Below are 12543 nucleotides of genomic sequence, written 5' to 3'. Positions count from 1 at the left end.
CGTCCGAACTCATGTCGAGTTACCGTTTCAATGTCCGGGACTGACAACACTTGGCTTTTACCACCGCGCGGGTTTACCGACTAAATAAACGTCGAATAATTAATTTTTTTATGTTAATTTGACGAATTTAGTTTTTGGGTTTTAACGTTCAGGCTTTACCAACGGTGTTTATAACGTAACGAACGTAAAAGATAAAGTCCGAATTCGCATCGAATTCAAGTAACCAAAACCGATGACATATATTGCGTCGATTTACAGCCTCAACGCCCGTGACTAACAACGCTAGGGTTTTTCAACACCGGGTTTTTACCGACCTGTCTAACGTAACGCGCCGAGTAAAACACTCGTTATTTATAACTTTTATTTATACTGCGATCGTGTTGTACGTAAATGCTTATATTCTAAGTGAATTAAGACTTGCGGAATCTATTTAAAGTTGGTACAATGTCTACATCACTCTCATATAAAGATTATAAGGTACAAATTTCTGCATCACTTTTATATAAGATTATAAGGTTTATCGAAGGGGAATTTCAGGGACACTTTTTTTTTTTTTTTGGCTAAAAACCCACTAATACGTCTATGATAGAGTTATGCAGGACATATTGGGTCTCCGTATAGTCTTATACGGACGCATAGGAGAGTGTCTAGGTGTCCCTAATAGGACCCTTCTCAAAACACAAGCATTCATTAATTCTGAATTATATTTAGAGTTTCCTATGTTGTTTAATATAGTTAACGAATGAATCTTTATAATTTCTTGACGATATTTGCAAATAAATGATGATTACATGGATAATACGTAGATGAAGATAAACAAAAGCTTAATCTTTTATCAGAATTAATTTTCTTCTGTTAAGAATATGATTTATTAAATTGAAAAAATTGCACTAACGGAAACCAAGAAGAATATAACATAATGCCGGACAAAATATAACACATTGTTGAGTAATATAACACAATATCAAGAAAAAAAAGACACAATCTCAAATAAAAAAAAACTCAATCAATAACGAAAATAAATAAAAAACACAATGATAAATAAAAAAACTCGATAATTTTTTTCCTCGATATTGTGTCTTTTAGAAAAAACGAGGAAGACAGGGGGGGGGTGTATTTTTGTTTTTTTACTTATGTTGATTTTTTTTATTTTGAGTTATGGTTTTTTATTTTAATTTTTTATTATTTTTAGAGGTTTTTTTTAAGCCACAATTTCTTCTCATCCTTCTCATTTTTTGTTCCATTTTGTAGATAACTTGACTCATAATATTAAAGTTGTAACTTTCTTTTCTTTTCCTTCCGGCTCGAAAACATGTAAAATGCTTAATTTACTTTCTTTTCTATTAAACTAGGGAACACGAAATAAAATTGCATCTTTTCCTTTATTTTCACTCTTAATCTCTCTTTTTTTTTTCTCTCGTTAAACGAAACTCGGAACATGTCGGTGCTGAAAGGTAGGAAACCCGCGTGAAAGGCAAGAAGGAAATGTCCACGGTTTGAGGAAGAAGCAGCCTAATGGGCTGGAGAAGACTTGGTGCAGATCCAATTAGCCTAACATAAGAACAAGAAAGAAAAAAAATATTACAAGATTAAATTGTACTTTTAACATCTTCATCTTTGTCATTAGCTCTAGCTTTATCGATAGCAACACTGTATAGTGTTTATTATTTTGATTAGAGTAAACTGTGGTTTTCGTTTATGTGATTTGTCCAAATCGACGGTTTTAGTCAAATAGTTTCAAATTTGTGAATTTCATACATGTGGTTCATTTCACTTGCAATTAAACCAGGCCCCACATAACGTCATAATTTATGGGTAACATGGCATACCCATCTAAAACTTTTGTACTTGTTATGTACCCGGTACCACTGTATTCATTCTTAACCTTAAGTTCTTACAGTGTTGAATTATCTCTCACACTTTTTATTTCGGTAACTATTTAACTTAAACAAACAAATTAAATTAAACATAACGGACAAATTTAAACAATAAGTTGAATAAATTTAAAGAAATACCTTTCGATGTAAATAGAAAAAAAATATACAAGATAAAATAAAACGGTTTCATCTGGGATTAAGGGAGCTATATTTTGAGAAGGGGACTCTTTCAATTTACATAATGGCCAGCATGTTTAGAAGGAGCTAAGGGGGCTTTTGGTACGAATTATACTTTCATACAGAGATAAAGCTATTTGTAGGAGAAATGGAATTAAGGGGATTCAATCCATGGACCTCTAACCTGTAAGGGAGAAGCTTTTCCAAAAGAGATACCTCACAAGAATGCAAGTATTTCGCTCGTGTATTATATTAATGTTTTAGAGAAAAAAAACAGTCACAAGGCCTAAGGCGCGTGCCAAGCCCCTGTATAGGATTTGGTCTGTATGACATGAGTCACAATATTATTTAAAATAATAAAATAAAATAAGTATAACGATACTCTCGTTATACAAGAGATCCCGTAGTACAATACAATATACAAAACCAAAAAGGAAATAAAAGAAAGTACAATTTATATTAATACAAAGATTCATGTCGATGTCTTTGGTGAGAATTTCAACATAAACTTCTTGATTCGAGTCTTCCACTTGTTGAGTATCTTCGCATTTGTCTTGTTTTTTTCTTGATGTGGTTAGATTCATTGACTGCAGCAAAAGATAAACAAAACAATATATTGAGTGTAGTTGAGGCGCGTATTCAATATGCTTCCCTTAAAACATATTTCTGTCTCCCAGGGTACAACAACCAGAAGAGTGTGTGTACTGCCGGAGATGGCACTCTTACCCGAGATTGCACTAGGTATATTGGTGTTCTTGAAAAGAAAAAGAATGGGAAGAATAATATGTTAATGTAATCGAGTAGAAAGTATCCTCTTTATGGGTTCTCAACAAATGGGTCTTCAAGTGTTCTCCATGCTCCAAATACCTCTCTTGTATATATCTATTTGTATACTTCTTTTTCCCTTTTTATCAAATGAGAACCAAGTCTACTTAATATACAAGAGTTGTAGGTGAGTAAGAAGTCTCACTTAATTAGAGACTTAATACTCTAATAAAACTTATCAAGTGTCATAAAGAAACTCTACTCAATAGTTTCAACATACAAAAAGTTTAATATTAATAATTTAATATATTTATTTCTATTCACCAATTTATATTTTTCCACCATGGTCTAGGCCTAGTAGCTCTGACATTCTTCATCTTGAATGGCATATCTGGTAACGATAACATAACTGTACAATGATGTATTATCTTCACTCTCTGACACCGTAAATATGATTTTGGCGAGCACGCATAAAATTTTAAGGATTTAAACAAGGTATATCCTTAAAAACTTTATTCCCAAATTGAAGATGGATTTACATTCAAATGTTTCTTGATACTTATAAGGGTTATCATCAAATCCAAACGGCGAAGCATGACGAGGATTAAGTGACATTTCATAAGGAGAAAAGCGTCTGTTATCGAGAAATGCCACTTGGGCAAAAACACAGGGTGCTATGCATCAACGTTTAACCGACAACATTTTGAAAATTAAAATCGAAAGGAATATCGAAACATGTGTTGATCTAGTCATGAAGAGCATAACTGAAGAAAGAAAAATGCTGGGAAGCTTTTGGCAAGCTAAAACATATTAATATGAAGCTTAACCATAGAAAGTGTACTAGCTTCACTTGAAGGAGATAATATGCAAATCCAATTTCTTATCCAAATCAAATGATCTTGTAAAAATGTGTTCTCCCTATCCGCTAAAAGAGTTGTAGTACTTAAACCGATAAGCATACCTCAATCATTTCAAATTAAATAACATTTCCTACCTTTCTCCTTATCCTTAAAGCCACATACAAGTAAGTAGGATTTCCCGTGGAGGGTGAAAGTTGAAATAGCTTTTATCAAAATGAAGACCCTAAAGACATCTTTTATTATATACCTATCACTAAATCAATCATTATTGTTAGAATAAACAAAACATATGCTAAATTACTACGTCAGTAGAGCTTTAAACGAAGCAAAGATGTAGTACCTGACATTGGGTAATTTTGTTCTAGCATCAGTTCACGCAACGCAAAAGTTGAGTCGCTACTTATCGCTAGCTAGCAGTGAATGCAAGTCAAAAGATGGTGCTAAGCAAGCCAGATGTGTCCAAAGTATTGACAAGTAAACTACCGAGCTAGGACGCTAGGTGATCATGCTAGCTATTAAATATTATCCATAGATCACAATCATATTCCAAGTGTTGGCCGATTGTGCATAATAAATCTTGGATAAGGCTAAAAACTAATTGCATATTTATTTCAAATAAAGAAACTTTTAATTTATATATTTATATTTTATATATATTAATAAAAGAAAATAAAAGGGAATGTCAACGACTCATTTGGGTATGGCCGTTCGATCATATGGAAGGAAAGACAAAAGTAACCTGTTTTGAATTTATTATAAGACAAATTAGGCAAATTGGTTTATTAGAAAAACATAAAAATGCAATTGAAAAGTAAAAATCAAAGCACTAGAGGAATAATGCTCCCATCATCGCCCATTAATTTAATAAAATATTTAAAGCTTTTTTGTATAACAATTTATTATGTATCCATGTTATCCACCATCCATCTTAAAAATGTTTTTTATTCTTTGCTAATTTAAATAAAATAAAAATACGATAGTTTGTACTAGACCTTTCAACGCTGGAGACAGGAGTTCTGACCATTCTTCATGTCGGCCAAGTATAAACACAAACCCCGTTCGTTTATTTATCATATATGCTAGTTCATTTGCGTTAGTTATGTTTGTTAGGAGGCCTGTAAATGAACTGAACGTTCGGCGAACTGTTCGTAAACTGTTCGGCTGGAAGTTCATTTATGTTCGTTTATTTAATAAACGAACGAACATGAACAAAACATTTGTATTCGTTTAATTAAACGAACGGACATGAACACATGTTCCATTCGTTCATTTATCTTCATAAACGTTCGTTTATGTTCGTTTATTTATGTTCATTTATGTCTATTTATTTATGTTCGTTTATGCATTAATAGAAAATAATTAAATATTATCTGGATAGGTCATCTGCTTAAAGATTTTATATTTGTTAATTTGTGTTCATTTAAGTTCGTTTATGTTTGTTTGTGTTCATTTACATTTGTTGATAGATGTTCGTTTATCTTTGTTCAGTCATGCTCGTTTAAATTTAAAAAAACAAGCATAAACGAACACAAATGTCCATTTTTAAATAAACGAATATGAATATAAATATTTGTTCCATTAAGTGTATGTGTTATTTTAAAGTTAAATGAATGAACACGAGCATGCCTTTAATCATGTTCATTCGATTCATTCACAGGCTTTCACTATTCACATTGATGAATACACCGGTCTCAATCTTTAGGCCCTGCCAATTTTATTTGTGTTTGTGAATCGTTCATGAACACATTAAATTCCTTAATAAACGAACACGAACATAAAATCACGTTAGGTAAGTGTTCATGAACCGTTCGTAAACACATTATTTTCTTAACGAATGAACACGAACAAGGCCTTGTTCGTGTTCGTTTGGTTCGTTTACAGCCCTATTTGTTAGTTTACGCTTGTTAAATATTTCCTTAAAATTTTAAACTTGTTACAATTTAGTCTAATTTTAATAATTTTTAGACCTAACACATTGTTGTTTGCATTCACTTTTAATTAGTTTTTATTTTAGTGTTCATCTATATTTAGTTATGTTTATTCGTTTATGTTCATAAAACATTCGTTTATATTAAGGGTGTGCATAGTGCGGTTGGTGTGGTTTTGGGCTAAAATCAAACTAAAACCAAATTTGCCCTTTTTTTATTTTCAAAACCGTTTGCGTTTTCTTTTTTTGGTTTTCGTGTTCAACTCGGTTATGTATTTGGTTTTTTCAGTTTTGCCAATCAGAAAAGAAAATTGACCCAAGATATTAATATTGAATTGAATATGTTTTTTTTAACTGGTTGATATAATATTGAACATGTGGGCCTAGAATATTAACTAACAAAGATATTTGCATTCAAAATCAAAGATAAAATATTATAAATCGAATAACATTTAGTCATTGATAAGTTCAATTTTATCAGTTCTCTCTCTCTCTTTTTTTTTTTGATTCTTTACAAAACAAAGTCAAATCAAAATCAATATTTCGGTTTTCACTTAAGTTCAAAACCGAACTGTCAGTTTCTAATTTGGTTTGATTTTTTTAATTTCGGTTCGGTTTGAGGTTTCGTGCACACCCTTAGTTTATATTGTTAATTAACGAACACAAACAAACACAAACACAATCATTTTTCTTAACAAACAGACCCAAACAAGAAAACATTTTCCGCATTTAATTGCTTGTTCAGTTAAAATTAGAAGAACACAACCATCCACCATTCTAGTTCCGTTAAAAATATTCATAATGTTATTGAAATATTATTAATAAATAAAAAAACCATAAAAACATTATTCTAAGTGAAGTGGGTACCCCATGTGGAATCTCAAGACTACTTAAACAAAACGCCATTCACACTTTCTCAACTCAACTCAACTCAACTCAACTCACCACCACCAATCTCTCTCTTGGTGTGGTTGTTTCCGGCCAACCTCCGCCGTAACAACCACACCTCAATCTCAACCACCAGCATAACATGGGTCAAAGCCTTAGCTGCAGAATACAAGACGAACATGGTTTGTTCACAGCTGTTCAGTTTGGGGATTTAGAAACTGTGAACACCCTTTTGGACAAAGATCCAAACCTAATAAGACAAACTACTGCTTTTGATCGTCATTCTGCTCTTCACATAGCTGCTGCCAATGGAAAAATTGAGGTTCGTAGCTCATAGTTTCATGATTATGTGTTTAATTCAACAAGTGATTAGTATCTTTGATATTATTAATTTGTTTGGTCTAATTTGAACTGTAATTTGATCCAGATTGTTTCTATGCTTTTGGATAAGCGACCGGTCAATCCTGATTGTTTGAATCGTCGTAAACAGGTCTGTAACTTATTCAAAACTCATCAATTCCCGATAATAGTATAAAAAAATTGTTTTTATTGATTATTAAACGGGTTATTGGATATGTTTTGGGTTGTGCAGAATTCTTTTTTTCTTTTTTAATAAAAATGGCCTTATATGAATTGAGTAATTTGATTTAAACATTAAGAATACATAATTTTTTTAGTGTCTTGAAAGTTATAAAAACTACAAAATATACTCAAAATTACTTATATTAGTAAATAATAAGAACAATTTCGGCTTATGAAACTGTGGTCAAATAAAAAATACGTAGCAAAGTTTTGTGGTCAATTTTTATGAAGCTAAAATATAAATATAGAAACCGACATTGATAAATTATCATATATATAATTGCAGACTCCATTGATGTTGGCTGCAATGCACGGGAAGATCGCTTGTGTTGGAAAGCTGATTGAAGCTGGAGCTAATGTATGTGAATTTCTTACATTTTGAAACATTTAATGTTGTTTAAAGTAGAAATTGAAGACGATATTGTTCAAAATTGACAGATTTTGATGTTTGATTCGTTAAACGGAAGAACATGTTTGCACTATGCTGCTTATTATGGCCACTCTGATTGTGTTCAGATCATTCTTTCAGCTGCCCGGACCTCCCACGTGTCGGTTTCATGGTATGCATTATTCATTCCTTTCAATTTGATCATTTTCCCTCCAAATTTCTTCAAATTGAAATGGAATTTCTTTACATTTCAGGGGTTTTTCCCGCTTTGTGAACATTCGAGATGGTAAAGGGGCAACACCGTTGCACTTGGCTGCCCGTCAAAGACGCCCCCAATGTGTTCATATACTCCTTGACAATGGGGCCCTTGTTTGTGCCTCCACCGGTGGATACGGGTACATAACATTTCAACATATTGATATCTTGGTTTTAAAACGCGCGCATGGGTCAAACTTGGTCAAAGTTAGGGTCTGCAAACAACCAAATGGATGAAGTTTTGAATAGTTCACATATTGTTTATTTGGTTTTACTAGAGTAACTAGGCCTGTAAACGAACTGAATGTTCAGTGAACAGTGCGTGAAACGTTTGGCAAGTTTGTTTATGCTGTTTATTTAATAAACAAACGAACATGAACAAATTTTTTTGTTTATTTAGTTAAATGAATGAACACGAACACATGTCTTGTTTGTTCATTTATGTTCGTGAACGTGCGTTTATATAAATTCGTTTTTGTCCATTCGTCACGTTCATTTATGCTCGTTGTTTACTTTTGTTAAGTTCATTTGTTTATGCTCGTTAATATATTCATTTAAAATATTTTGTAGGCCTAACACATTGTTCTTCACAATACTTTTAATTGGTTTAAGCTCGGTTATGTTCGTACATCTATGTTCAGTTGTATTAGTTCGTTTACATTTGTGAACCGTTTGTTCGAACAGTTAACGTACGGACATAAACAAACATGAGCATGTTCATTTTCTTATGAACTAACACTAACAAGAAAAGCTCATCCGTTTAGTTGTTCATGTTCAATCATTTGTTTGGTTAAAAAGTTAACAATCATGCTTTGTTCGGGTTCTGTTCATTCGTTTAATTGTTCATGTTCAATAATTTCTAAACCACCTCTTTTTGCAGTTTTCCTGGTAGCACTCCACTTCATTTGGCTGCAAGAGGCGGTTCAATGGATTGCATTCGAGAATTATTAACATGGGGCGCTGACCGACTCAATAGAGACGCATCAGGGTAATATATTTTTTTTTATACTTTTTTTGATCATCATCATCAAATAATCAAATGTTAATTGTAATAATATCTTAAAATAAATACAGGAGAATTCCATACGCTGTTGCTTTAAAGCATAAAAACCGAGCATGTGCTGCGCTACTAAACCCTTCATCTGCAGAGCCACTAGTGTGGCCATCACCATTAAAGTTCATTAGTGAACTTAATCAAGATGCTAAAGCTTTGTTAGAGCAGGCTTTAATGGAGATTAATAAGGAAAGGGAGAGACACATTTTAGAGGACTCAGGATGCTCAGTTTCATCTCCGGCCCATTCGGATGTTACTGATATCGACGATAACGTTGAGGTAACTCGTGTATCAGTTTGCATTTTTTTTCTTTAATTAATGTTTTATTTTGAAATAATCATCTATAAAGTGGAAAGTTTGATTAAATCATATATCAATTTGCGCTTGTTTCATTTTTTTGCCTTAAATGTTGTTTAAATGTTGTAATAATCATTTTTTAATGTTATAATTTGAAATAATCCTATTTATAAAATGGAAAGTTTTAAAAAATTTATATATTAGTTTGCACCTTTTTTTTTTGCTTTAAAGGTTGTTTGAATGTTGTAACAATCATTTTTTAATTTTATAATTTGAAATAACTCTCTGAAAATGGAAAGTTTTGAAAAAATTCATTTATTAATTTGCATATTTTTCATTTTTTTTTTTGCTTTAGATGTTGTTGAAATGTTGTAATTGTCATTTTCTATTATTATAAATTGGAATAATTCTCTAAAAAGATGGAAAGTTTTAACCAATCCACAAACTTTTTGGTTTATTATTTTTTGAATTGGTCATAGTTGACTTTTCACTTTGATAAGAAGATATTTTTGTTCACTTTACACTAACATACAAATTACTTTTTTTTTTTTTTTTTTTTTTTGAATGTTCAAGCTTTCCTCCTACTATTTACATTATACCGCCAATGCCAGGAATCGAACCCTGGACCTCTCACCCAAAGGCCAAAGCCTTTACCATCCCACCAAAGTGGTGATGGCATACAAATTTATACAAATTACTTTTGATTTGAACTAGTCAAATGACATTTAATATGCACAACTAACTTTAAATATTATTAGTATTACCAATTTATTTTTTTATTTGTTGATCTTTTTTTTGCAATCTGCAGGCCAGTGATTCACAATTATGTTGCATATGTTTTGACCAACTATGCGCGATCGAGGTTCAAGATTGCGGTCACCAAATGTGTGCTCAATGCACACTCGCGTTATGCTGCCACAACAAACTCGACCCAACAACCGCAACATTACCCGAACCCATCTGCCCATTTTGCAGAAGCAACATTGCACGATTAACAGTCGTCAAAATCAAAGCCAAAGTCAATCCTGTTGACCAAGAACTCAACCTTAAGTCCTCTTCCAAACACCACAAATCAAGAAAATCAAGAAATTTGAGTGAGGGAAGCAGTAGCTTTAGGGGGTTATCAGCCGTACCCTCGTTTGGGAGATTGGTGGACCGTAGCTCCGGTCGGGTCTCGTTTGACCGTGTTGACCATGACTGTGATAAACTGTGAGATCAGGTTATGTGTGTATAGAAACATGTCTTCAAATGTGCTCTTGAATTGGATTTGTTTGTTGTGTTTACTTCAACTTGAAGTAAAGGTTTTCATGTGAGTCCTTGTTTAGTTACTTGTTTACAAAGTTTAATCCTTTTAAAATTTTTTTGTACAAGAGGCTCGAAATTTTAATGCTCATCTGTGTAATGGTTTAATGAGAAAATAAATGTGAGTTTGTTTTTATGGACTTTTTAACTAACATTTTGTATTCATGGAATATAAGAAAATGAAAAAAATGTGATGTTTATATGTTTTATGGGAGAAGACTTTTGATCAACACTGAGTTAAAAGAAATTCAAGAATTAAAACAAAGATTAGGCCTTTTATTGTTATACAATTTACATTACTTTGAATTTTTGCACGGATTGAAGAAAGAAAACAATTTACAAAATCAAAAAAAAGGACACCAATCAATCAATCAATCATGCCCAGTAAAATCCCACCGACAGCAAAGCTATAAGTAGGGTCTGGGGAGGGTGGGATGTAGGCACACCGTACCTCCATCCAAAGGAATGAAAAGGTGGCTTCCAGAGAGACCCTCGGCTCTAAGTACATGTGTATGAAGCAAAATAAAGGAAATCAAAGTTTAACAGTTATATACAAACTACTACTAATTATAATAATATTAATAATAAGATCACAGTTTAACAGCTATATAAAAGCTAATAATAATTATAATAATAATAATATATGTAAGGGAAATACCATTATGGTATGCGACCTAAATAAGTTAAGTCTAAGCCCTAAGGTATTCAATTCTCTCTAAAAATCCTTAACTTTAATTCTACTTCTCCACGAATTCCTATCCTAAACCATGTCCTCGGAGAGGTTTAGGTCTATCAAATCATGCCTAATCCTCTCATCCCAAGTCAATTTCGGTTGTCCTCTACCCCTCCTCCTCCTCTCTATAGTAATGTTTTCTACGGATCTAACAGGATTCGTCGTCTGTCTTCTCTTTACATGTCCAAACCATCTCAATCTCCACTCTCTTATCTTGTCTGCTATGTTCGCCACCCCTAATCTCTCGCGAAACACAACGTTTCTTATTCGGTCTAGCCTTGTGTGCCCACACATCCAACGTAGCATTCTCATTTCTGCTACCTCCATCTTCCGCACTTATGCCTTCTTGATGGCCCAACACTCTGTTCCATATAGCATTGCAGGTCTAACTGCCACCCTAAAGAATTTTCCCTTTAGTTTAGTCGGGAAACTCTTGTCGCACAATATACCTGTGGCTGCTTTCCATCTACACCATCCTACCTGAACTCGGTGGGTCACATCACTGTCTAATTCCCCATCGCTCTGTACAAATGATCCTAAATACTTGAACTTCGTTACCTGCGGGACCACCTGCCCTTCAATTGTGATCTGTGCGTCTTCATTGTCGTTTATCCCACCAAAATCACAGTGGAGGTACTCCGTCTTAGATCGGCTAATCTTTAAACCTTTTGTCTCTAAGGTTGTTCGCCACTCCTCAAGCCTCATGTTTAGATCTTGTTTTTTCTCAGCAAGTAACACAATATCGTATGCGAACATCATGCACCACGGGAGAGTCCCCTGAATCGACTTTGACAACTCATCCAAGACTACTGCAAAAAGAAACGGGCTCAACGCTGACCCCTGGTGAAGACCTACCTCTACAAGAAAAAAATCAGTATCCCCCACTGGCGCACGGACACTTGTTTCACTCCTGGTATACATATCCATAATTATCTCTATGTATTTCCTGGGCACTCTTCTACCCTCCAAGCACTCCCAGAGCACCTGTCGTGGCACACTGTCGTAGGCCTTTTCTAGGTCAATAAACACCATATGTAGATCACGCTTCTTCTCCCTATACTTTTCCATTAATCTTCTTAGAAGGTGTATGGCCTCTGTGGTGGAACGCCCCGGCATGAAGCCAAATTGGTTGACCGTAACCTGAGTTTCTCGTCTAAGTCTACCCTCAATCACTCTTTCCCATAGCTTCATAGTATGACTTAGTAGTTTGATTCCTCGGTAGTTACCACAACATTGGGCGTCTCCTTTGTTCTTATAGATAGGGACTACAACGCTGCTCCTCCACTGGTCTGGCATCTTACCTGATTTGAGAATACTATTGAACAGAGTAGTTAACCACATGACTCCTTCCTCCCCCAGACACTTCCACACCTCGATGGGTATGTTGTCTGGGCCAACCGCCTTAGACCTTCCCATCCTCCTAAGTGCATCCTTCACC

The 12543-nt window shown here is 33.8% G+C and overlaps 1 protein-coding gene across 1 annotated transcript; it reads left to right on the top strand.

Moving 5' to 3' along the window:
* Positions 1-6547: 6547 nt before the first annotated feature.
* On the top strand, positions 6548-10380 carry LOC143581211 (putative E3 ubiquitin-protein ligase XBAT31). The gene is made up of 8 exons (XM_077064036.1): positions 6548-6816; positions 6922-6984; positions 7363-7434; positions 7515-7636; positions 7719-7859; positions 8600-8707; positions 8794-9052; positions 9879-10380. The coding sequence occupies exons 1-8, from the start codon at positions 6637-6639 to the stop codon at positions 10281-10283; spliced, it is 1350 nt and encodes a 449-aa protein (XP_076920151.1). The 5' UTR covers positions 6548-6636; the 3' UTR covers positions 10284-10380.
* Positions 10381-12543: the final 2163 nt, after the last annotated feature.

The sequence above is a fragment of the Bidens hawaiensis genome, unplaced genomic scaffold (genome assembly GCF_021521415.1).
Source record: "Bidens hawaiensis isolate Kalapana, Puna unplaced genomic scaffold, B.hawaiensis_p1.1 tig00030831_1, whole genome shotgun sequence".
NCBI classification, from domain to species: Eukaryota; Viridiplantae; Streptophyta; class Magnoliopsida; order Asterales; family Asteraceae; genus Bidens; species Bidens hawaiensis.
Note: the sequence above shows the minus strand (reverse complement) of the source record. Positions and strands in the feature narration are given on the sequence as shown.

Excerpts from the sequence above, each read along its gene's own strand:
- LOC143581211 (XM_077064036.1), top strand. The coding sequence starts at position 6,637 with ATGGGTCAAAGCCTTAGCTGCAGAATACAAGACGAACATGGTTTGTTC. Across the intron at positions 7,637-7,718 it reads TCCCACGTGTCGGTTTCATG|GGGTTTTTCCCGCTTTGTGA; the intron begins GTATGCATTATT and ends TTTACATTTCAG. Across the intron at positions 7,860-8,599 it reads GCCTCCACCGGTGGATACGG|TTTTCCTGGTAGCACTCCAC; the intron begins GTACATAACATT and ends CTCTTTTTGCAG.